Raw genomic sequence first — 21,990 nt, forward strand, 5'->3', positions numbered from 1 at the left:
TGTTTAAAAAAAAAATTGTTACTTACTTCAGTTAAAATGATTCAAATTTCAATATAATTTCTTCTCGAATTGACTCTATATAAGTTGGATAAATAGTAAATTTTACAACATAAGCACATATATTATGGAACTAAATTAAAAATTTGTTTCCAATGAGGGTACATTTTTAAAGCGTTACTATCGTATCGTAATTAACTATTCACTGCTGTGAGTATCACTAAAACAACTAGTATATAGTTAAGGAATTTACAATAACAATATTATGTACCTATATTTTGTGGGAATCGGCACACCTGACTTATACAGTATAAATAACACACCTAGAGCATGGCCTCAATATTTAAACATGCAAAAGGAAAGGGAAATGAAAACTTTTAAATTGTCAGAGAGAAATAAAAATGTGTCGTGACACGAAAAGATGAAGAAAGAAAGTCAAACACGGAGGTGTCTAGAAATAGAGGTGGCAGTGGCAAAAGAGTGTTTTGGAAGAGGCATGGATCCATCAAGCGTTGCTAAGCAACGGCCGATTGTTGTGCAGCTGTTTCTAAGTGGATACACTTACATCGAGTGGCTTGTGTGTGTGAATTCATTCTTATAGATATTAAAATAATTGCTGGATCGACCTAGTGAAGTTGTGTAATTGTGAATTACAGAATAACATTGTGAAATTGTTCAGTTATATTCACGAATCTAAATTTTATAAAGGAGAGCCATGTGTGTTGATGAGGTAGGTAAACACCTTAGTAAATTCAATTTCTGTCAATTCATATTTATCTATTCATAAGTATGAATATAAAGACAGTATTTTTTTATATTACTGTATTATTTTATTATACTTACTGTAATGTATTGGAATTTTAAAATGTTAATGGTGCACAGTACATACATTTTTATATTTATGAAAATTTAGTACAATTGATATTTGTATTTTAATAAAAAGATAGCCACTCAAAGGATCTTAAGCACACTACCTACTATATCCTGGAACTAGCTACTTATTTTGAGTATCAGTATTTGCCAGAATGAAAGACAATCCATCCCCATGTTAAAATCATAGCTGTTAGGAATAAACAAAAGGAATCAGAAATCTTACTCATCATTTCTCCGATTAGCAGCCCAACAACATATTATGGGCAAGTGGTGAGACGGGAGTAACTATATTTTATGGGGAAGTTCACAAAGGTTACAGTAACTTTTGAACCTCAATTTTTACAACATTGGGGGTTGTACCATTTTGTTTACAGTTGAAAGGATTTCAACATAATAAATTTTATCCAAAATTGTTCAAATCGTTATTCGTTTTTGTAAAAAATCCAACTTTTCCATTAATTGATCAATATTTAAATAATAAAATACCTGGAGATACTATGTACTGTATTAGCATAGATTAAACATACTCCCTTAGGGAGTATGTTTAATCTATGGTATTAGTCTCACATACCAAATTGCGTGAAATTCGGACCACAGGTTTAGTCTGTAGCTCTGTGGGCCTACACATTCACATACACAGGCATCTCTTCAAAAACCACTTTTTTGGGTTCAGGGGTACCGAAAACTGATATTATTTCCACCCAAAACTCAACCTCAAACATTTTGAAAAAAAAATAGATTTAAACAGTGCTCGCTTTATATTTTGTGATTGAAAATTTGATAACTTATATTTTTATTTCAAGCCTTTGAGTAGACTTGTTACAATTTAAAAGGGGACATCTATTTCATGATGAAGTAAAATGTATCTATAATCAAAGCAAGAACTGCTAATTTGCTGAAGAGTATTGAGAAGTCTGACAGAAATGTTTAAATCAGCAGTGACATTATTCTGCATTTAAATCAGTGATTTAAATTAGGCATAAAATTGCCTCTAAAACATATGGCAAAATGTGTTAGTTTTGATTTTGTATACCTTGAATTATAAATACTCTGTCAGTAATTTATTGTTTAAGATTTTGACATAGCCAGAATCCGCTTTTAGAATAACATTATTTTTATATAATTGACAATTTAAAATTTTCTAAAACATGGTAAGTTTAAGTCTCAAGCTAAAATACTTTTTGTGCAATTGAAAGTGGAATTCCAAATCCTACCTTAGCTTTTGTTTACACTTTTTATATTGTTTGGGAAAAAGCAATCTTAGTAAGTAAAATACTTGGCATCACGTTTTTAGCCTTTATTAATGTTGTTTATTTTTATTCTAGAGTTAGATTATTTTTATTCGCCTAAATATCCTTAAACATATAAATATTGGTCGATAACCCGATGGGATTTACATCATAAAATTAGCTTTAAAAAGACCTCACAGATTGTCCAATTTTGGTGATCTTTGGTAGCAAAGTAGAAAAATTTGTTTAAACAATTGCTGGTTAAGTTAAATTAAAGTTAAGTTCATTTAAACCAAAACACAGAATGCAATTAGACTATTTAATATTGTCTACCGGTATGCATTATCTATATAATAATTTACCACACATATTAAAATGAACTTCGCAATACTAATAGACAAAATTGAAAGATTTATTGTATCGTAAGATAGCTACCAGTTTAAAATTCCACGATAAACAAGAGTAAGAAATTTGTTTGTGATTTCGACAAAACCATGATAAATTTATAATTTCCTCTTATTCTTTTCATTTCAGAAAGACAAGAAACCGAGCACTGATTTACCTAGGGATGAAGACATCCGTAATCTTATCTACCATCCTCCTCCAGTCGAAGAAAAAATTCCTATGTACCACTCAAAATTCAGCAGTAAAGTCCGTGAAGATGCAAGAAAGGTTAAGGATTGTCATAAGACTTTTGGTTATGCCGAAGTCCCTCTTGAACCTCCGACAAATTTTTTGAAAAAGAAAACTCGCATTGTTAGGAGACCATTGGTTGGTAAGTTATAGTTAACACCTTGAGGAGTTAATAGAAGGCTTGATAAAAGCTAAATTACCAGACAATGAATAGGTAAGAGTTAGTAGATGGTTCAATGAATAAAGGAACTGTAACTAATACATTGATGATTGGTTTTAGATGATCAAAATATCGAATAGCTATTTAATATTCAGATTTTTAAGAAACATGCTAAAAAAACTTCCCTTAATTCTTCTATAAATTGATAATTCGATGGACAGACAGTTTTACTACAAAATAATTGTCAATGTTAATATTATTGCAGTAATCAGGAAAAAAATATTTTTTTTACTTAAATAATCAGTCTTGTCTATTATATTTCGCCTCTAATTAAGAACAACACATTAAAAAATATATGGATAATAAATACACCAAAGAAAACCAATATGTCTGAGATTAACAAGAGGTATCTATATAGAAATGCTATAATTTTAAGCCAATAATTCCCAAAAAGGTATGATTTTCAGCAACAAGTTGACATTTTTTTGTCCCACAAATTTAGTTAGCATAGGAAATAACTGAGTAATAGATGAGTGAACGAAGTGAACGAATCTATGTATCGTGTATAGCGGAGTCGGAGAAAAGTTGTCCGCTGGAGTATGTGTGTGTGTGTGTGTGTTCGCACCTAAAACTCAAGAACCGTTGCACTTATAGCGTTCAAATTTTGCACAAATAGTTATGACACCAGTGTAAAGACACCATTAAAATTCTAGACGATTCCGCTCAGTAGTAATTATAAAATACTTAAAAAACATTTTTAAATTTGTCCCATAAGAATAACATTAGGAGCTACCTTCTTCTTCTTTTTATTTGTTTACGTTTTGCGACCAACAATTTTGTTGTCTACTTAAGACAGAGAGAACGACTTATACTCTAAGCTCTTTCATTCATGGAGTAAACAGTTTGGCGTCTATGAATATATATCATTATAATTTCACAGCTTTCAGAATAATGTTATTTAAGCTAACTAAATCTCACAACTTTCATAATAATAAATTGAACTTAACAATATTAGTCGGCAGTTATATCCCGTTTATGTTCAGTATTAAAGTTTCGCCTTTTAATTAAAAGTATATAGGTATGTATGTATTTAGAACAAAGTAGCTTTTTACATTATTCAATTTAATGTTGGCATTGAATACCTATTAAATATTCAAGCTAGGCACGAGCCTGGGATTGTTTTTCACATTACTTCAGGCTAGACCTAGGGGTTGCGGCATTATCACATAGATAAAATCCATTGGTGACTTGGCGGGGATCGAACCCGGGACCTCAGGGACTGAAGTCCCGCGCTATAACCACTACGCCAGCTCGCTCCCCCGTGGTGAGCAGTGAAAAGAAAGGAGTACGGAAACCCTTTATGACTGTTAAATTAACGTATCTGTAATACTTAAATGCTATGGAAAGATAGGGAAACAGGTCCACGATGTAGGAAGTAGTGAAGGAAATAGAGAAGGAAGTAGTCAAGGCGAGCGCTGCGGAGTGTGGGGGGCCTTTATGACAGTTAGAATAATGTATCTGCAATTCTAAAAATGCTATGGGAAGGGAGGGAAACAGGTTCACGACACTTAGGAAGTGGTGAAGGAAGTAGTCAAGGCGAGCATTCCGGAGTGTAGGAACCCTTTGTGGCAGTTAGATTAATGTATCTACCATAATAAAATGCTATAGGAAGGGATGGAAACAGGTCCACGACGTATGAAGCGGTAAAGGAAGTAGTCAAGGCGAGCAGTCCGGAGTGTAGAAACCCTTTGTGGCAGTTAGATTAATATAACTGCAATTCTAAATTCCAATAGGAAGGGAAGGAAACAGGTCCACGACGTCGGAAGCGGTGATGGAAGTAGTCAAGGCGAGCAGTCCGGAGTGTAGAAACCCTTTGTGACAGTTAGATTAATATACCTGCAATACTAAAATGCTATAGGAAGGGAGGGAAACAGGTCCACGACGTAGGAAGTGGTAATGGAAGTAGTCGAGGCGAGCATTCTGGAGTGTAGAAACCCTTTGTGGCAGTTAGATTAATATAACTGCAATTCTAAATTCAAATAGGAAGGGAAGGAAACAGGTCCACGACGTCGGAAGCGGTGATGGAAGTAATCAAGGCGAGCAGTCCGGAGTGTAGAAACCCTTTGTGACAGTTAGATTAATATACCTGCAATACTAAAATGCTATAGGAAGGGAGGGAAACAGGTCCACGACGTAGGAAGTGTTAATGGAAGTAGTCGAGGCGAGCATTCTGGAGTTTAGAAACCCTTTGTGGCAGTTAGATCAGTGTAACTGCAATTCTTAGGTCCTATGGGAAGGGAGGGAAACAGGTCCATGACGTAGGAAGCGGTGATGGAAGTAGTCAAGGCGAGCAGTCCGGAGTGTAGAAACCCTTTGTGACAGTTAGATTAATATACCTGCAATACTAAAATGCTATAGGAAAGGAGGGAAACAGGTCCACGACGTTGGAAGTGGTAATGGAAGTAGTCAAGGTGAGCATCCTGGAGTGTAGAAACCCTTTGTGACAGTTAGATTAGTGTAACTGCAATTTGAAAATGCTATGGGAAGGGAGGGAAACAGGTCCACGACGTAAGAAGCGGTAAAGGAAGTAGTCAAGGCGAGCAGTCCGGAGTGTAGAAACCCTTTGTGGCAGTTAGATTAATATAACTGCAATTCTAAATTCCAATAGGAAGGGAAGGAAACAGGTCCACGACGTCGGAAGCGGTGATGGAAGTAGTCAAGGCGAGCAGTCCGGAGTGTAGAAACCCTTTGTGACAGTTAGATTAATATACCTGCAATACTAAAATGCTATAGGAAGGGAGGGAAACAGGTCCACGACGTAGGAAGTGGTAATGGAAGTAGTCGAGGCGAGCATTCTGGAGTTTAGAAACCCTTTGTGGCAGTTAGATCAGTGTAACTGCAATTCTAAAGTGCTATGGGAAGGGAGGGAAACAGGTCCATGACGTAGGAAGCGGTGATGGAAGTAGTCAAGGCGAGCAGTCCGGAGTGTAGAAACCCTTTGTGACAGTTAGATTAATATACCTGCAATACTAAAATGCTATAGGAAGGGAGGGAAACAGGTCCACGACGTTGGAAGTGGTAATGGAAGTAGTCGAGGTGAGCATCCTGGAGTGTAGAAACCCTTTGTGACAGTTAGATTAGTGTAACTGCAATTTGAAAATGCTATGGGAAGGGAGGGAAACAGGTCCACGACGAAGGAAGCGGTGATGGAAGTAGTTAAGGCGTGCAGTCCGGAGAGTAGAAACCCTTTGTGACAGTTAGATTAATATACCTGCAATACTAAAATGCTATAGGAAGGGAGGGAAACAGGTCCACGACGTTGGAAGTGGTAATGGAAGTAGTCGAGGTGAGCATCCTGGAGTGTAGAAACCCTTTGTGACAGTTAGATTAGTGTAACTGCAATTTGAAAATGCTATGGGAAGGGAGGGAAACAGGTCCACGACGTAAGAAGCGGTAAAGGAAGTAGTCAAGGCGAGCAGTCCGGAGTGTAGAAACCCTTTGTGGCAGTTAGATTAATATAACTGCAATTCTAAATTCCAATAGGAAGGGAAGGAAACAGGTCCACGACGTCGGAAGCGGTGATGGAAGTAGTCAAGGCGAGCAGTCCGGAGTGTAGAAACCCTTTGTGACAGTTAGATTAATATACCTGCAATACTAAAATGCTATAGGAAGGGAGGGAAACAGGTCCACGACGTAGGAAGTGGTAATGGAAGTAGTCGAGGCGAGCATTCTGGAGTTTAGAAACCCTTTGTGGCAGTTAGATCAGTGTAACTGCAATTCTAAAGTGCTATGGGAAGGGAGGGAAACAGGTCCATGACGTAGGAAGCGGTGATGGAAGTAGTCAAGGCGAGCAGTCCGGAGTGTAGAAACCCTTTGTGACAGTTAGATTAATATACCTGCAATACTAAAATGCTATAGGAAGGGAGGGAAACAGGTCCACGACGTTGGAAGTGGTAATGGAAGTAGTCGAGGTGAGCATCCTGGAGTGTAGAAACCCTTTGTGACAGTTAGATTAGTGTAACTGCAATTTGAAAATGCTATGGGAAGGGAGGGAAACAGGTCCACGACGAAGGAAGCGGTGATGGAAGTAGTTAAGGCGTGCAGTCCGGAGAGTAGAAACCCTTTGTGACTGTTAGATTAATATACCTGCAATACTAAAATGCTATAGGAAGGGAGGGAAACAGGTCCACGACGTAGGAAGTGGTAATGGAAGTAGTTGAGGCGAGCATTCTGGAGTGTAAAAACCCTTTGTGATAGTTAGATCAATGTAACTGCAATTCTAAAATGCTATGGGAAGGGAGGGAAACAGGTCCACGACGTAGGAAGTGGTGAAGGATGTAGTCAAGGTGAGCAGTCCGGAGTGTGGGAACCCTTTGTGAAAGTTAAATTAATATATTTGAAATTCTAAAATGCTGTAGGAAGGGAGGGAAATAGGTCCACGACGTAGGAAATGGTGAAGGATGTAGTCAAGGTGAACAGTCCGGAGTGTGGGAACCCTTTGTGAAAGTTAAATTAATCTATTTGAAATTATAAAATGCTATAGGAGGGGAGGGAAACAGGTCTACGACGTAGGAAGTGGTGAAGGAAATAGTTAAGGCGAGCATTCCGGAGTGTAGAAACCATTTTTGATAATTAGAATAATGTACAGTATCTGCAATTCTAAAAATGCTATAGGAAGGGAGGGAAACAGGTCCACGACGTAGGAAGTGGCGAAGGGAGTAGTCGAGGCGAGGAGTCCGGAGTGTGGGAACCCTTTGTGACAGTTAGATTAATGTATCAGCAATAATAAAATGCTATGAGAAGAGAGGGAAACAGGTCCACGACGTAGGAAGTGGTAAAGGAAGTAGTCAAGGTGAACAGTCCAGAGTGTGGGAACTCTTTGTGACAGTTAGATTAACGTATCTGCAATATTAAAATGCTATGAGAAGAGAGGGAAACAGGAAATACGTTACGTATATTACCAATGACTTTGGTTAATTAATGGACGAGAAGTTAGGATTGTTGTTGACTGAGATTTGGTTTTTTTAAGAGGTTGGTCCAGCCTCTTTTAACCTCGCCCGTGCGTGGATCGTTTACAGCAAAGCAATTGGTGAGCCGGTATAGTACAAAGGTGAACTGTACTGATAAAATTTAGTGGCAGTGACCAGGATCCGAACTCACGACATCGCTGCCTTGGGCCCGAAGTTCGCGTGACGCTACCGACTTGAGTCACCGACTCACCATTATTTGCCCCGACTCATGGGTCGATTTGCCCATACAAATAACATTATTGTGTACACCAGTGACACCGGTAAGTGTGCTAGGTGTGGGTAAACTCTTTCATTATTGCGCTCATGTTCACTCATCCTGTTACGTGCAGAATAAGCGTACTACTAGTAAGTAGTAAGATAGTGAATTAAGAGGTAAGTAGTGAGGAATAGTAAGTAAGTTGTAAAGAAGAAAAACTTGATGATCTAATTCCAGCAATCTGGCATTTCATCAAGAAACAAACCGTCCATTTAGAGAAGATCTAACTAGTAGACTTAGCTAATTCATGAGATGTCTAAACTTAACCAGTTTCTGAGATTCAACAAAGCGTTGCAGCGCAGATCCCCATGGTGTGTTAGATGACTACATTAAAAAGAGTAAGAATTACTGTCCATGTTTGCAGAAAAGCATAAATACGTTGGAGAGCCAAAGCCTGGACTGCCAAATCGGATGAGCCAAAAAGAAACGGATAAAAAAGAAGAGAAGAATTTTAGAAGAGACAACATAGTGAGAGTGGTGCGCGCTGTGCCTAAACAACCAGTCCCACAGATTGTAGACACTCGGACCGGCCACACGCAGTCTTTAGAACCATCGGGACTACAGCCCAAGTACATATACAGCAAGGTAATCATCTATAGCTCTTCACAGAAATGTATCTTAGCAAGGCTAAGGTGTGTAACTTAAGTACATAACATTTTCATAAAGTACACTTTGTCTTGCAAGGGTCAATCTGATAGAATTGAGAAATATATCCTCATGTTCCTGTGAGATTAGAAATATTCTAAAAATTTAGCAATGACAATTTTAGTTTAATTTACGAGTTATTCATTACCTCTTCATTACCTCTTACCACTTCACTATGACAACATTGTACTTTGTGTATGTATACTGTATAGGGTGAGTATTGAATAGAGTGAGTTATCTGTGTTGTTTGTTACTGATCAAATCACCTGTTTCTTTACCAGAATCTTACATACTAAAATACACGGTTAAATCTGTAACATTCCTTTTCCAGCCTTCCTACTAAACCTATCTTTACAATGTGTCATTTTCAAGCTTATAATCTAGCGGAATAATTTGAAAGCATAACTAAAATGCAATTTCCTTTTGGGTTTTGCCGTCTCACGTTTAATTTATTTCTAGAGTTTGCTTACAAAGATCCAGTTATGATGACTATGGTTTAAAAATGTTAGTTATAATTTAGATCCTACAACTATGGAAATTAAACCTTTTTTTTCAGCAACTGCTGTTTGATTTTTTTGAAGAACATCCCTCTCAATTAATTCTACGTTCGTCATTAACTTATTTTTGCGTTAGAATACAATTAGTTTCGTGGCCGTCTCTCTCTCTCTCTCTTCACGGTTTTACACAATTAATTCATTACTGTATACTGATCTTGATATTCAAAACTCCAACCAGGAGAAAATATATCAATTTGCTATCTGATATCTTATGAAGTTGCTCCTAAAACATAAATGTCCAGGTAGATGCAAATGCAAAGGTGTTCGTTACAAACAAACTAACACAAGTTGTGTATTTCCAGGAGTTTGGGAAAGTTCCAAAATACCTCAGGAAAGGTGGATCTCTTACCCAGAGAGATAAGGAGGAAAAGGAAGAAAAGAAGACTAAACCACCTCTGAGATATGTCACTGAAGAGGAAAGAGAAGAAATGTTACAGGTAGAAATTACAAATAACTGCATAAATCATTTTTACAATTTTTGGTGAGGATCAGCTGGGTTTACCCAAAAGGCAATTAGTCCAGTCTGAAACAAAAAACACAACACTTTGTTCTCTACACAAAAATTCAGAATATTTCCAAGTCCCTGGAAGCATTTTTAACCAAGCAAAATCTTCCTCAGTTAAAAATAGTGACTACGACAGAGAAATATTCTAATTTTTGTATAAGTGTAACCTTATGTGTATCTGGTACTAGAGTATACACTTTGTCAGGCAAAGGTTGTACCAATTAGGATGGCGTGTTGAGAGGGTAGAGGAATTACTCCTAATACCACAAGAGAGTCCAACTCACTGGACGCTATAGTGGTATCCTACGGCAATTATTTGTTGAGATGACTAAATGAAATAACAAAAGCGGAGATGATCTATAAGGACCACATTACTCTATTCCGGTTACCATTTTTGTTGCGAAGCATGGGTAATAAAGGCTAGTGTCCAATAATTAAAAATAGTAATATGATATTTTTTTAGTTGCAGAGATAATTCAAATTCGTTTATTCAGCTAAAAGATTAACAAAATAATTGCATTAGCATAATAAAAAAAATAGATTATGTTAGGTTTAACACTTCTACAGAAATAACACTCAGACCATGGTTTCACAGCTTGGCATGGCCATAATGGTTGGAACATGATCATACATAATTCTTATGTTTCCAGGGATTAAAAAAGAACTGGGAAGAGCTACAGAAAGAGTTCCAACTTCTACCAATGGTGACTGACACAGTGCCAAAGATAAAAAGGAAAACACAGCTTGAAAAACAGCTGAAGGATTTGGAAAAGGATATCGACTTAATTGAACGCAACCCTGTAATCTACGTTGCCACTGTTGCCAGTGATGTCAACAATAATGAATAATATTAAAAAAGGAATTTCAATCTACCTTCTTGCGGCGGGTTTATTTTCTGCTTCTAAAAATAAATAATTTTTCATTAAAAAGTGGATTTTTTCTCCCATTTTTATATTTAGGTATACATTTTTTTGTGTGCATTGCACATAAAACTAGATTGTTATAATCAGTGGTTGTACATTTTTTGTACTGGAACGATCACCATAAGGAACATGAAACGCCAAGGAACATGAATCGCCAATTATACTGGAGTCCGGGGTATATATAGTTCCCATCCCATCCTCCATGCTTTACAAATCAGGCTAGGCATAGTAGTGTTTCAATTCAAAGAACAGTTTTAGACGAGTTTTTTTAGATCGTTTTAGATTAATCGGGCGTCCAAAACAGCAATAACCCCATTGCAAAATAAATTTTTAATGACAACTTTCCATTGTAGTTTTTATAGAAGTGTCTTTGGAATTTATGAATGTGTCAAGATTTTGTAGGGAAATCAACTTTCTAGTTTCTTTCAAGAATAAAATTTCCGGGAAAACACCCACTAACAAATGAAGTCACTACCTCTTTGGAAACCATTAGTTCCCTGTACTCAAATTTGGCATTTGTATTGCAAATTAAATACTAACTTATTGGGAGGCCTAGGTACTGTACTAAAAAAATCAGTGATTTAATTGATGATGGACACACTGGGACTGGATTTTTCTCTATACTTTAATTTTCGGGAATAGTTAATAAGGAGCAAAAAACTAATACAGCCAAAGAAGTTTACGAGTGCCACACAAAACACAAGCAATTTCCACTCCAAGTTAATAATATTTTTGTCATTAATTAGAATTAGGTATCAAGGTATCAAGTAGTTCGTTTGTTATTATATCGGTCAATGTTATTTTGGTGGCTGCGGTCATTGTCTTGTGCTGCTCCAAACGGCTATTTTTGTAAGCATCTCTGTGTCGTCTGCTTTTGATAAGACGGCACAAAGATATCGAATTGTATTTCATTAAATTTCACATCAAACTCAGTTGATTAGAGCTACTGTAAATAATATTACATTTTTTTCTTGTTTTCAACTTTATTTATTTAATCTATTAAATTTTATTGTAGTCCCTATACATTTTTATTTTTATATTTTTTGCGCGTGAAAATTGGACAATTAATTATTCTTACAGGAGTAACTTAATTAAGGTAAAAACATCCCACAGTTTTTAATAGATTTATTAAAATTGTACTAAATAAAAACTAACGAATTTTTGAGGCAATCATAATTAAAATATAAGTTGCCAAAGTTGGTTATGTTTTATTTCGGATTTGCATTGTGTTCGATAATTAATTAAATATTCCACTACTGGCCAAAGCCAAAACCAAAGCTCAGTAGAAAAAGAGAAAGTTCTTTCATAATCATGATTCATGACTGTTATCTCTATTCCAATAAAATAATAAACGGTATCAGCTTTCTGACACATACTTTCTCCCATAAGTTTGTCAAAAACCTTTATCATGTGTAAGCGGTGAGAGTAAATATACGGAAATGGGATTTGTAAGATTTTCTTCAGAATTTAAAGGACTATAACATACTAAATTGTTATCAAAATCGTTCGAGCCAATATTGGGAAAATATGATTTTCCGTTATTTTATGGGGTTTTATGGGAAAATAACATAATTTACAATAACTTTTGAACCGTAATTTTTACAGAGATGGGATTTGTACCATTTTGTTCAGAATATAAAGGACTATAACATACTAAATTTTTATCGAAATCGTTCAGGCCATTTTTGGGAAAATCTTTTTTTTTCCGTCATTTTATGGGGTTTTATGGTAAAATACCCATTAAAAATAAAAATTTCTAAGAAATGAGAAAAACTATCAAAATTGTAAGGACCATAACCTACTATGTTAAATAAAAACAGATTTTTTTGTCTAAAATCCTATTTTTCGTTATTTTATAGGGTTATTATGGGAAAATAACATAATTTACCATAACTTTTGAACCGTAATTTTTACAGAAATAGGATTTGTACTATTTTGTTCAGAATTTAAAGGGCTACAACATACTAAATTTTTATCAAAATCGTTCGGGCCATTTTTGAGAAAATACGATTTTTCCGGTTTTTTATGGGTTTTTATGGGAAAATCCCCATTAAAAATCAAAATTTCAAAAAAATGAAAAAAACGCCTGGAGATACCATGGATTAGAACCTACATACCAAATTTCATCGAAATCGGACCACAGGTGTAGTCTCTAGCTCTGTACACATCCAGACACACAGACACACAGACACACAGACACACACACACACACACACACAGACATCACTTCGAAAACCACTTTTTTGGGTCCAGGGGGACCCAAAACGAATATATCCACTCAAAACTCAAACTCAAAAATTTTGACGAAAACAATACTTTCTCCATATACTATGGTATAGGGGGAGAAAGTAAAAACTGGGAAGAAGGAAGAGTAAAAGGTGGCCGTGGTCTATCAGGCAGGCAGTGGTCAAGTAGTTCCGAAAACGACCACGGTGAGTTTGATGGCGTTAGTTGTCATAAACTTGGAATGTCACATGTGATAAACGGTCGTAATTAATGTTTTTTGTCAAATTTTAGGTGTTTTATTTTCTGTGCGAAATGAATTTTAAGTTGAAAAATATTTACTCGGAACAATTGTTTTTAATTTGTTAGCTTTATTTTACGTGAATCGAAGGAGAAAGATCACTCAAGTAAGCAAGGTGCGCCTTTGGCAATTGGCTCATTACTTTGGCCAATGTCCTAGACTTATTTAAAAAATAATTAGTTCTATTTATAGTAAGTCTCGTCTAATAATAAGGTTAGTGTGATAAGATACCAGCAATGGGGAGGAAAGTTACATGCCTTTTACTTGTTAACCTTTAGAAAAGGACAAGTTCACTCAATCCTACTTTCTAAACGTCTTTCATTTTATTTATCATCATCCTAGGCATATTATTATCTAAGTTATTTACTTGAGAAATTGTTTTAAAACTAAACCCAATTGAAGGGATTTACAAATTTTTCATTTGAATGAGTGTAGGACAGATACTAAAGTGCAGCCCTAAAAACTGTTTAGTCATCTCAGTCTGTATAACCTAAAATGTTTAGGTTGAACTGTGACCCTCTTAAGCTTGAAATTAGGTTAGCTTGGTTATAAAGTATGGCCTTCCGTCTAAGAACAGTAACAGACTACCCTCAATATTTTGAGGTAACTTAATATCAAGAAAGATACCAGTACCCTTTACATTTATAGCAGTTAGGCCTAACCCTTTAGATTCAGTACAGTTTCTTAACTGGGCTAAGCTAATATCGATTGAAACTATCGAATTGATTTGTAAACTATCAAATTTATTCGATTTAATCATATCAGCAAGTTTGGTTAGTTACCTATAGGCTATCGATATTACCGTAGCCCGGTTAAGAAACTGCACCCGGCAACTCTTTTAGATAAGATGATCATAAGTTAAGACATAGGCCTACTTAGTTGATGCAGCTGGTAGGCAACACTACTGGTCTAGGTTAAAATGCTGGTTAACAAATAAATGTTACGCCAGTAGGCCTAAGCTGTTTGCAAGGCTACTGTAACATAGGCTAATCACTCTGCATGGGTCCCTGCCAAAGGCCTACATAACATCTGAAGGATCCCTAGCAGTGTATCCAAACTACCAAAACAATAAGTTAATTCCACTTACTTGGTCGAGAAAATACCATTTTATCCCGCTTTTGAATTTTGTCATTCAATCCAGTGTGGGTACATATTTGACGTACAGTACAGTAAGAACCTGTGTTGACTGTCACCTTCGGTAATTAATATAGGCATATCTAGGCCTAAGTTACTTACCGCATAGGCCTAATGAATAAATAGACAGATAACCAAAATCCTGTTATAAACCTTTAGGCTACAGTAAGTTGAAATGAAATGTAATTATATTTATTCGTCTAGCGCTATAGGCTAATCGTAAATAAATAAACATATAGGCCTAGTTAAACTTGCCTAATTCTGTAAATTAATTATAGGCCAATTTAAAATGCTACTACTCGGAAGTAGCTCACTTCCTCTAATACAAGGCTGTAGTGAGACAAAAGTGTGAATGCCGCTATCCCGGCACCAAAAGAGCCCTTGCACACTAAATTATAATGGAGCTTCTGCTCAATGTACCCGTATACACTTTTGTTATTACCACAGCAGCAGGTCGGCTAGCACGATAATGCCAGACAACAACACTGTGTCCTTGTTTCAACAGGGAAGGCTATGATTTTAGGCAATTAGATAATTTATTAGCCTAACAATATTGCACCTAACAGCAAATCATAATTTAGGCCTACCAGGTTTTGTGACATTTATACAAATACTGCTACTATTTAACATACATATCAACAAATATAGCCTAGGTACTTAACAAATATCTAATCCTCTTTCACTTTCCCAGCTCTTTCAAAACAAAGATTTTGTGACCCCTCGTCTAAACATTTCTTTAAAATATTCATGCGTAGGCTTTGGCGGCCAGTGTCGTTGAAATCCATGGTGAAGGCTTTAGGCATCAACTGCTTCGTCAGTTGTATTATTATAAATACAACTGACGACACGCTTGACACCTAAAACCATCACCATGGATTTCAATTTCTTTAAAATGTTTCACCAATATTGTGATTTTGGCTCTAACCTCTTAATGTGTTTGTCAGATGGATACTCGGTGGAATGCGAGTCATTGACACGAGCCATCATGGACAATGCTGGAGGCCGGCGCCGCGAGAGGAATGGCTCAAAACATTCGGCGCTCGAGGATCAGGCACTCGACCAAATTGCAAAAGAGGTTAGTTTTAGCTAACCTCACAATATTGCACCTAACAGCAAATCATAATTTAGGCCTACCAGGTTTTGTGACATTTATACAAATACTGCTAAATAATTTATACAAATGATCAAACTTGTTTGATCATAGGTATCCTTAGTGTAAAAAAAAGAACAGTTATTATTTCTTATTTAAGTCAAGAAACTGTATGTTTTGCTAAATGACATGACCAATGCATGTAGGGTCAACCGGGGCTAATATGAACACACCAAAATATTGGGGCTAATATGAACAATGACTTAAAAAGTCATTTATCTGGGATTTTTAATCATGAAAAAAATATAATTAGAAAGGAAATTTATTGTATTTTTTGTGTCCATAATGAGAAAACTTCAAATTTGACTTTTAGGTACTTTAAAAAAATACTTTGTTAAAACACTTTTTTTCCGCCCAAAAAACTTTTCCGCGCAAAGTGAAAACTTTTGTTATAACAATTTTTATATTGGTTGTAGGAATAATCTTAAGCCTGAATTTTGTTAAATAAGAATTGGGGATTATTTTTCTTTTCCCAAAGTTAAAATATATTAATAACAGCCAAAGTTATAAGCTTTCAAAGTTGGGGGGCTAATGTGAACAGTGAATGGGGGCTATTGTAAACAGTACCACCTTCCGCTATGTCGCTACAGTGTTAAAAACACTGGGGCTGACGGGGAGATCGAAGTGATGGGATTTAAATCCTGTGATGAGGAAAAAAAATCATTCCTGAAAAAAGAAGATGATATATTTATTGTTTCTACCACTGACATTTTGGGGAAACTTCCAGCCCCTAATGTATGTGGAACCAGTGATAGACATAAGTATGTCTTCGACAAAATTGTCAAAGTTTTTGAGGCGTAAGTTCCTCAATAAACTTCTTTGAAGGCCTTACAGTGATAAAACAGTTTTAATTTTACAAAGACAACAGTTAAGGTGTTGAATAGGCCTAGCCCACATTTTTATATTTACCTAATAGGCCTAAAAGTGCAATAAACTGTCATTTGCCTAAACGAACAATTTGCATTGTCTTAAATTAGGCTATTGTTTTTTTAAGTGCTTTAAACAATTTGTATGTGGAAGAAATTTTTAATAAATACTCAGGTATGTTGACAGATAATTTTTTTCTTGTTTATATCTTATTATTAGCCCTGTATAATATTTATAAATGGTTTAAAAAAAAGGGTTACCGTAGGGCGACCCGCGGCTCTCCAAAGATACCTTCATATCTCAAAAACTATTTAAGATAAAATATTGAGACTTATTGCAACTGGTAGACTAGACCCTAGGCTTGTTCACAACAGCCCCCACATATGCCTAGTGTTGTAAATAACAGAGTTATTAAGAGTGTTCACATTAGCCCCATGGGCTGTTCACATTAGCCCCTTTTAGCGGGGCTAATGTGAACAGTGGTTTTTAATTTTTTTTTTAATAATGGTTACATTTATGGTTTTTGTTAGTAAATAAATAGATTCAGCTAAAAGAGCTGTATACACTACTATTTTTTCTTTTCTTCTGTCATTTACCATTTTTGAGTTAATGTCAAAAGTTTACTTTTTTGTTCATATTAGCCCCGGTTGACCCTAATTGTTATTTTTGGTTAAATAAATGAGTTATTGAGTTATTGAGCTCCTAGGTAACCTTTTTTTGTATTCCTCTAGGTTCTGTCCCACATTGTTTTCCACATTAATTCAGCATAGGTCTAGAGGGGTGGCGGATTCATCACATAGATAAAATCGGTGATTGGCTAAATTTGAACCCGGGACCCTAGGGGACTGATGTCGTGGACTCTACCGCTAGACTAGCTCGCTCCCTGAGGTGACCTTAGAGTTTATAATTTGGTAACAAGGAGAGGTTTTATACATTTTGAACAATTGCCATGACCTGCGATAGCAGTACGGTACCTGCTATGAAAGAAATACCGGAATTATTAAAATACCCCCACCGCAGCAAACCTGCAGACTAAGCGAATTTCCATTTGCCTGATTGGATTAACACTAAAATGTCTCCTTAAAAATATCACATTTATTCCCTATTTAAATCAAATCAGTTTCACACATACTTAGGTTTGCTGCAACAGGGAGCGTTAAAGTGTTTTTTTATGTAAAATGTTAATAGTTAGTAAGAAATAAAAACATTTTCTAAATTTGGGCAAAATATGTTAATAAATAAGCAAACTACAACAGTTTACTTATCCTCCATAAGAACAACATGGGAATTTTAAATTTACAATTTTTTTGAATTTTCTCCGCAACCATTAGGCGCATTATAACGCTTCAATATACTAAATTATTTGTTTTTTTAAGCTCTACAAAATAGTTTGGAAAGAAATTGCAAAAATTTAAGTTTTTTGGGTCAAAAATGGGAAAAACCCATTTTTACCCCATAAAAGCCCCCATAAACCCCTATTCCCATGGTCCGATCATGCTGGTTCGCGAACTCGTTCGAATAAACGTAGGTTTACACGTTTTTACCAATTTTCATCAAAATTGGATTATTTTTGCTCGAGTTATCGCGCTAACGGACACATATATATATAAATATATATATATATAAATATATATATATATATATATGAATTTGAACGGATGCTATTTTTGGCCTCTAGGGACCTCAAAACGAAAAAAAAAATCGGTCCCGGGTCCAGGTCTTACCATGAGTACTACGGTAATAGCTTATTCCCTATATGGGAAATTCGCTAATATTCCCTATATGGGAAATTCGCTAATTGGACTACAGAAATTAAAATTTTACAAATATTATGTGTTTCTTTACTCAATTTAACCGCATCAGATCGTTTTGTTGGTTTTTGTCTGAACATGGCTTTGAGTATTTTTCAATTTGCTTCTGATGTAGGGCCTATACTGCTGTGATACCACCTGTACCCAAAATAAGCCCACTCAATTTCAAGAAATACAGGATTTCCCAGGAATAACGAGGAAGTTCATTTTCAAGTTAGGCCTAAAGTATGGACAGTGACTGCTTTGTACCTACCTGTAGATTTGGTACTGTGCTGTTAAAAGTTGTGAGAAATCAAGAAACTGTTTTCCTATTGACATTTAATTGCAAAGTGTTTGCAGTGTAAGTAGGCCTAATTTAAACATGAATTTAGTTGTACTAGCAAAATGATACTTATTTTGGCCATTTGCAACCTCCCCCTCTCGTCCTATTATCTGTACTTATCTGCAGGGTGGTTTCAAAACAAATGTTGAAATTGTAATCTACACAAGTACACACAGTTTTCGGTGACATAGGCCTAAAGTATGAAGTGAAAGTCCACTTATAAAAATAACGTAGAGCAAATAAATTACAGGGTAGAGTTTAGAGTGGATTGATTTTGATTCTCATTGAATTAACTTTACAATGAATTACCTCAACCGAAGACTTAGCCTTGTTACTGATGAAGTAGGTAGTTGGTAAAGTGAAGGTAAATTCTATAAAATCATTCTATGACCACAGGACCGATTTACTTATTTGTTTTGAGGTCCCCAGAGGCCGAAAGCACCATGTTTAAATTAATATATGGGTCTAAAACTCGGAAGTAAAAATTATCCCATTTTGAAGAAATTTGGTAATTAATGATTGGACCTTTTTTATTTAAACAAGCTTGTAATTGATCATTATAGGAAGTATGGGGTGTACAAATAGGGGTTTTCTATTTTTTGTCCCTCAAAACATAAAATTTAGCAATGTATTTACAAATAATTTTGTAGAGATTAGAATAACAAAACAAATAATTTAGTACCGGTACTTTAAAGCGTTGTACACTATATGGCTAGGTCTAGGCCTACAGAAACATAAGAAAGCTTTTCCTCACTAAACTAGAACTTTTAATGAATCAATTAAAAAATGAAAACAAAACTAAATCTATCATACTGGCCTCTGATTTCAATATAGATATTCTCAAAAGTAACAACTTAATTTCAAAATTCTATGATATTATTGAATGTAATGGATTTAATCTAAACTTCAATGAACCAACAAGAATATCAGGTAACTCTCGCACTTGCATTGATAACATTGCGACTCAAACAAAACTCAAGGTTATCTGTAAATATAATATTGGTCTTTGTGTATCTGACCATAATGCACTGTTTATAAATCTACCTAACAAATTGATAAATGACAACAACAAAAAGGTTTTTTATAAAAGAACTTTTAGTGAAAATGCTATGAACGAATATGTAAAAGCTTTTGAAATTGACAAAAGTCAATTATGTTTGGATAATTGTAATGTTAATGATAGTTACAACCATTTTTTGAGTTATTTTATAGGGCAGTTGAATCATTATTTCCCACTAAAGGCTGTAAAAAAGAAATCTAAGATAAAAACTGTTATATTGGATTGGGTAACAACAGGTATCAAGGTTTCTAGCAAAAGAAAGCGTGAGTTGCATTGGCAAGCCAAAACCAGTACAGACCCAATTTTTCTTAACTATGTAAAGTCTTATAAAAAGATTTTTCGTAAAGTTGTAAACAGTTCTAAAAAAAGGTCTAACAGCAAATATATAAATAATGCATTAAATAAACCAAAAGCTATGTGGAAAGTTGTAAATAACGAATTAGGCATTAGAAAAGAGGATAGTTGTGGCAATCATATTTCATTAAAAGTCTCTAATAATGAATTAATTGAAGACCAAAATGTTGTTGCAAAAACTTTTAATTCTTTTTTTTTGAATGTTGTTAATAGCTTAAACTTGCCAAATCCTATTGTAAAGGGTGTCCATCCAAATATGAAAATATCTGTGGATATAAAGGGGTGTTCACTGTACAACTTTGAACCAACCAACAAAAATGAAATTTTAAAAATAATATTTTCTTTGAAAAATAAGACATCGGTGGGTTGGGATGAAGTTCCCATTTCACTCATCAAAGCAGTAGCAAATAAAATTGCTGAACCCCTCTCAGATATAATTAATAAATGTTTTGAATGTGGTATTTTCCCGGAAAAATTGAAATACTCTCATATTACTCCGATATACAAAAAAGGGGCTAGAACCGATATAAATAACTACCGCCCAATATCTGTCTTAAGTAATTTTTCAAAGATATTTGAAAAAGTTATCAATTTCCGGCTAGTAAACTATTTTAACAGCAATGATTTGTTTTATGAAAAACAGTTTGGGTTTAGAAAGACATTCAGCACCAACAGTGCACTGATTGAATTTATTAATGATGTTACAAAGGCTTTGGACAGGTCTGAAACTACTGCTGGTGTTTTCTGTGACCTGTCTAAAGCCTTTGATTGTGTGGATCATTCAATTTTGCTTTCTAAATTAAAAGACTACGGTATAAAGGGTAAAAGTTTTTCTTTATTAGACTCTTATTTACAGAACAGAAAGTATAGAACAATAGTGACCAAAAACGGTGTGAAACATATGTCAAACTGGAATTTATCTAATTATGGTGTACCTCAAGGGTCAATATTGGGCCCTCTGTTTTTCCTGATCTTTATTAATGACCTTCCAAAAGCTATTGGCAGAGATTTAATCTTATTTGCTGATGATACAACAGCAATCATAAGAGAGGATTCAGTAAATAACTTAATTGTATCAATAGAAAACACTTTGGATTGTATGAAAAATTGGTTTACAGATAATGGTTTAAAGCTGAATATTGACAAAACTCATATAATTAAATTTTCTTTAAAAAACAATGTAATTCTTGATAAAATTCCAAATTTAGTAGAATCTCATAGATTTTTGGGTGTATTGCTTGATACTCATATTAATTGGAAGATTCACATAGATAAGATGAAAGGCAAACTAAGATCTATTTCTTTTGCTTTCTTTCACCTGATAAACTGTGTACCTCAGGATACATGTATCACAGTTTACTATGGATACGTTGAATCCATCTTGAGGTATGGAATCATACTGTGGGGAGTGTCAACAGAAGTCAAATCCCTACTAATTTTACAGAAAAAAATTATTAGGATCTTAACCAAATCAAGAAGGAGAAAATCATGTAAAAACCTGTTTAAAAATCTTAGAATTCACACCATTATTGGATTATACATAAATGAAATTCTAAATTGGATACATAACACTAAGGAAAATTTGTCAGATGTAGTCAAATTTACACATAATTATAATACAAGGAATAAATATAATTTCAGATTACCACATCACAAATTGACGACTTTTAGGAACAGCCCTCAATATATGGGACTTAGATTGTACAATGAATTACCCCTGTATCTTAAAAATTTAAATGCTACTCAATTCAAAGATAAAATAAAAGATAAATTAATTGAGAAAGCCTACTATTCACTTGACGAATTTTTGGAGAACCCTATAATGTAGATAAAAATTCTCTGATATCCTACATGAGTTTATTTTAATTATTTTAACTATTAATTTTACTATAAAATACATCACTATGACGAAACACCTGTTCTTATGTATGAAATGTACTTTATAAAGAACGTATTGTGT

At 34.9% G+C, this 21,990-nt stretch overlaps 2 protein-coding genes across 5 annotated transcripts in view; both read left to right on the plus strand.

Moving 5' to 3' along the window:
* Positions 1 to 221: 221 nt before the first annotated feature.
* On the plus strand, positions 222 to 10,800 carry LOC129002997 (enkurin). Of its 2 annotated transcripts, none has more exons than XM_054431175.1 (5): positions 222 to 727; positions 2,634 to 2,874; positions 8,543 to 8,763; positions 9,683 to 9,817; positions 10,536 to 10,800. In XM_054431175.1, exons 1-5 carry the CDS (start codon positions 713 to 715, stop codon positions 10,731 to 10,733), a joined length of 810 nt encoding a protein of 269 aa, XP_054287150.1. In that variant the 5' UTR covers positions 222 to 712; the 3' UTR covers positions 10,734 to 10,800. The 2 variants fall into 2 exon arrangements, with proteins under 2 accessions (XP_054287150.1, XP_054287151.1); XM_054431176.1 differs by lacking the exon at positions 222 to 727 and adding an exon at positions 1,959 to 2,021.
* Positions 10,801 to 13,251: 2,451 nt separating this feature from the next.
* The window catches only part of LOC129002987 (leucine-rich repeat flightless-interacting protein 2), a 63,068-nt gene continuing 54,329 nt past the window's right edge, over positions 13,252 to 21,990 (plus strand). The window contains exons 1-2 of one of the 3 annotated variants that reach the window (XM_054431153.1): positions 13,252 to 13,447; positions 15,411 to 15,541. In XM_054431153.1, coding sequence (XP_054287128.1) covers positions 15,452 to 15,541 — 90 coding nt within the window. In that variant the 5' untranslated portion in view covers positions 13,252 to 13,447; positions 15,411 to 15,451. Of the gene's footprint in view, positions 13,448 to 13,527; positions 13,546 to 15,410; positions 15,542 to 21,990 lie in introns of those variants that run through there. The other 2 variants (XM_054431154.1, XM_054431155.1) reach the window with 2 other exon arrangements.

The sequence above is a fragment of the Macrosteles quadrilineatus genome, unplaced genomic scaffold (assembly GCF_028750875.1).
Source record: "Macrosteles quadrilineatus isolate MER2022 unplaced genomic scaffold, UCM_ALF_1.0 Scaffold_9__3_contigs__length_116548681, whole genome shotgun sequence".
NCBI lineage: Eukaryota > Metazoa > Arthropoda > Insecta > Hemiptera > Cicadellidae > Macrosteles > Macrosteles quadrilineatus.

Coding starts and splice junctions, on each gene's coding strand:
- LOC129002997 (XM_054431175.1), top strand. Junction 8,764..9,682: donor CCAAGTACATATACAGCAAG/GTAATCATCTAT, acceptor GTGTATTTCCAG/GAGTTTGGGAAAGTTCCAAA. Junction 9,818..10,535: donor AAAGAGAAGAAATGTTACAG/GTAGAAATTACA, acceptor TTATGTTTCCAG/GGATTAAAAAAGAACTGGGA.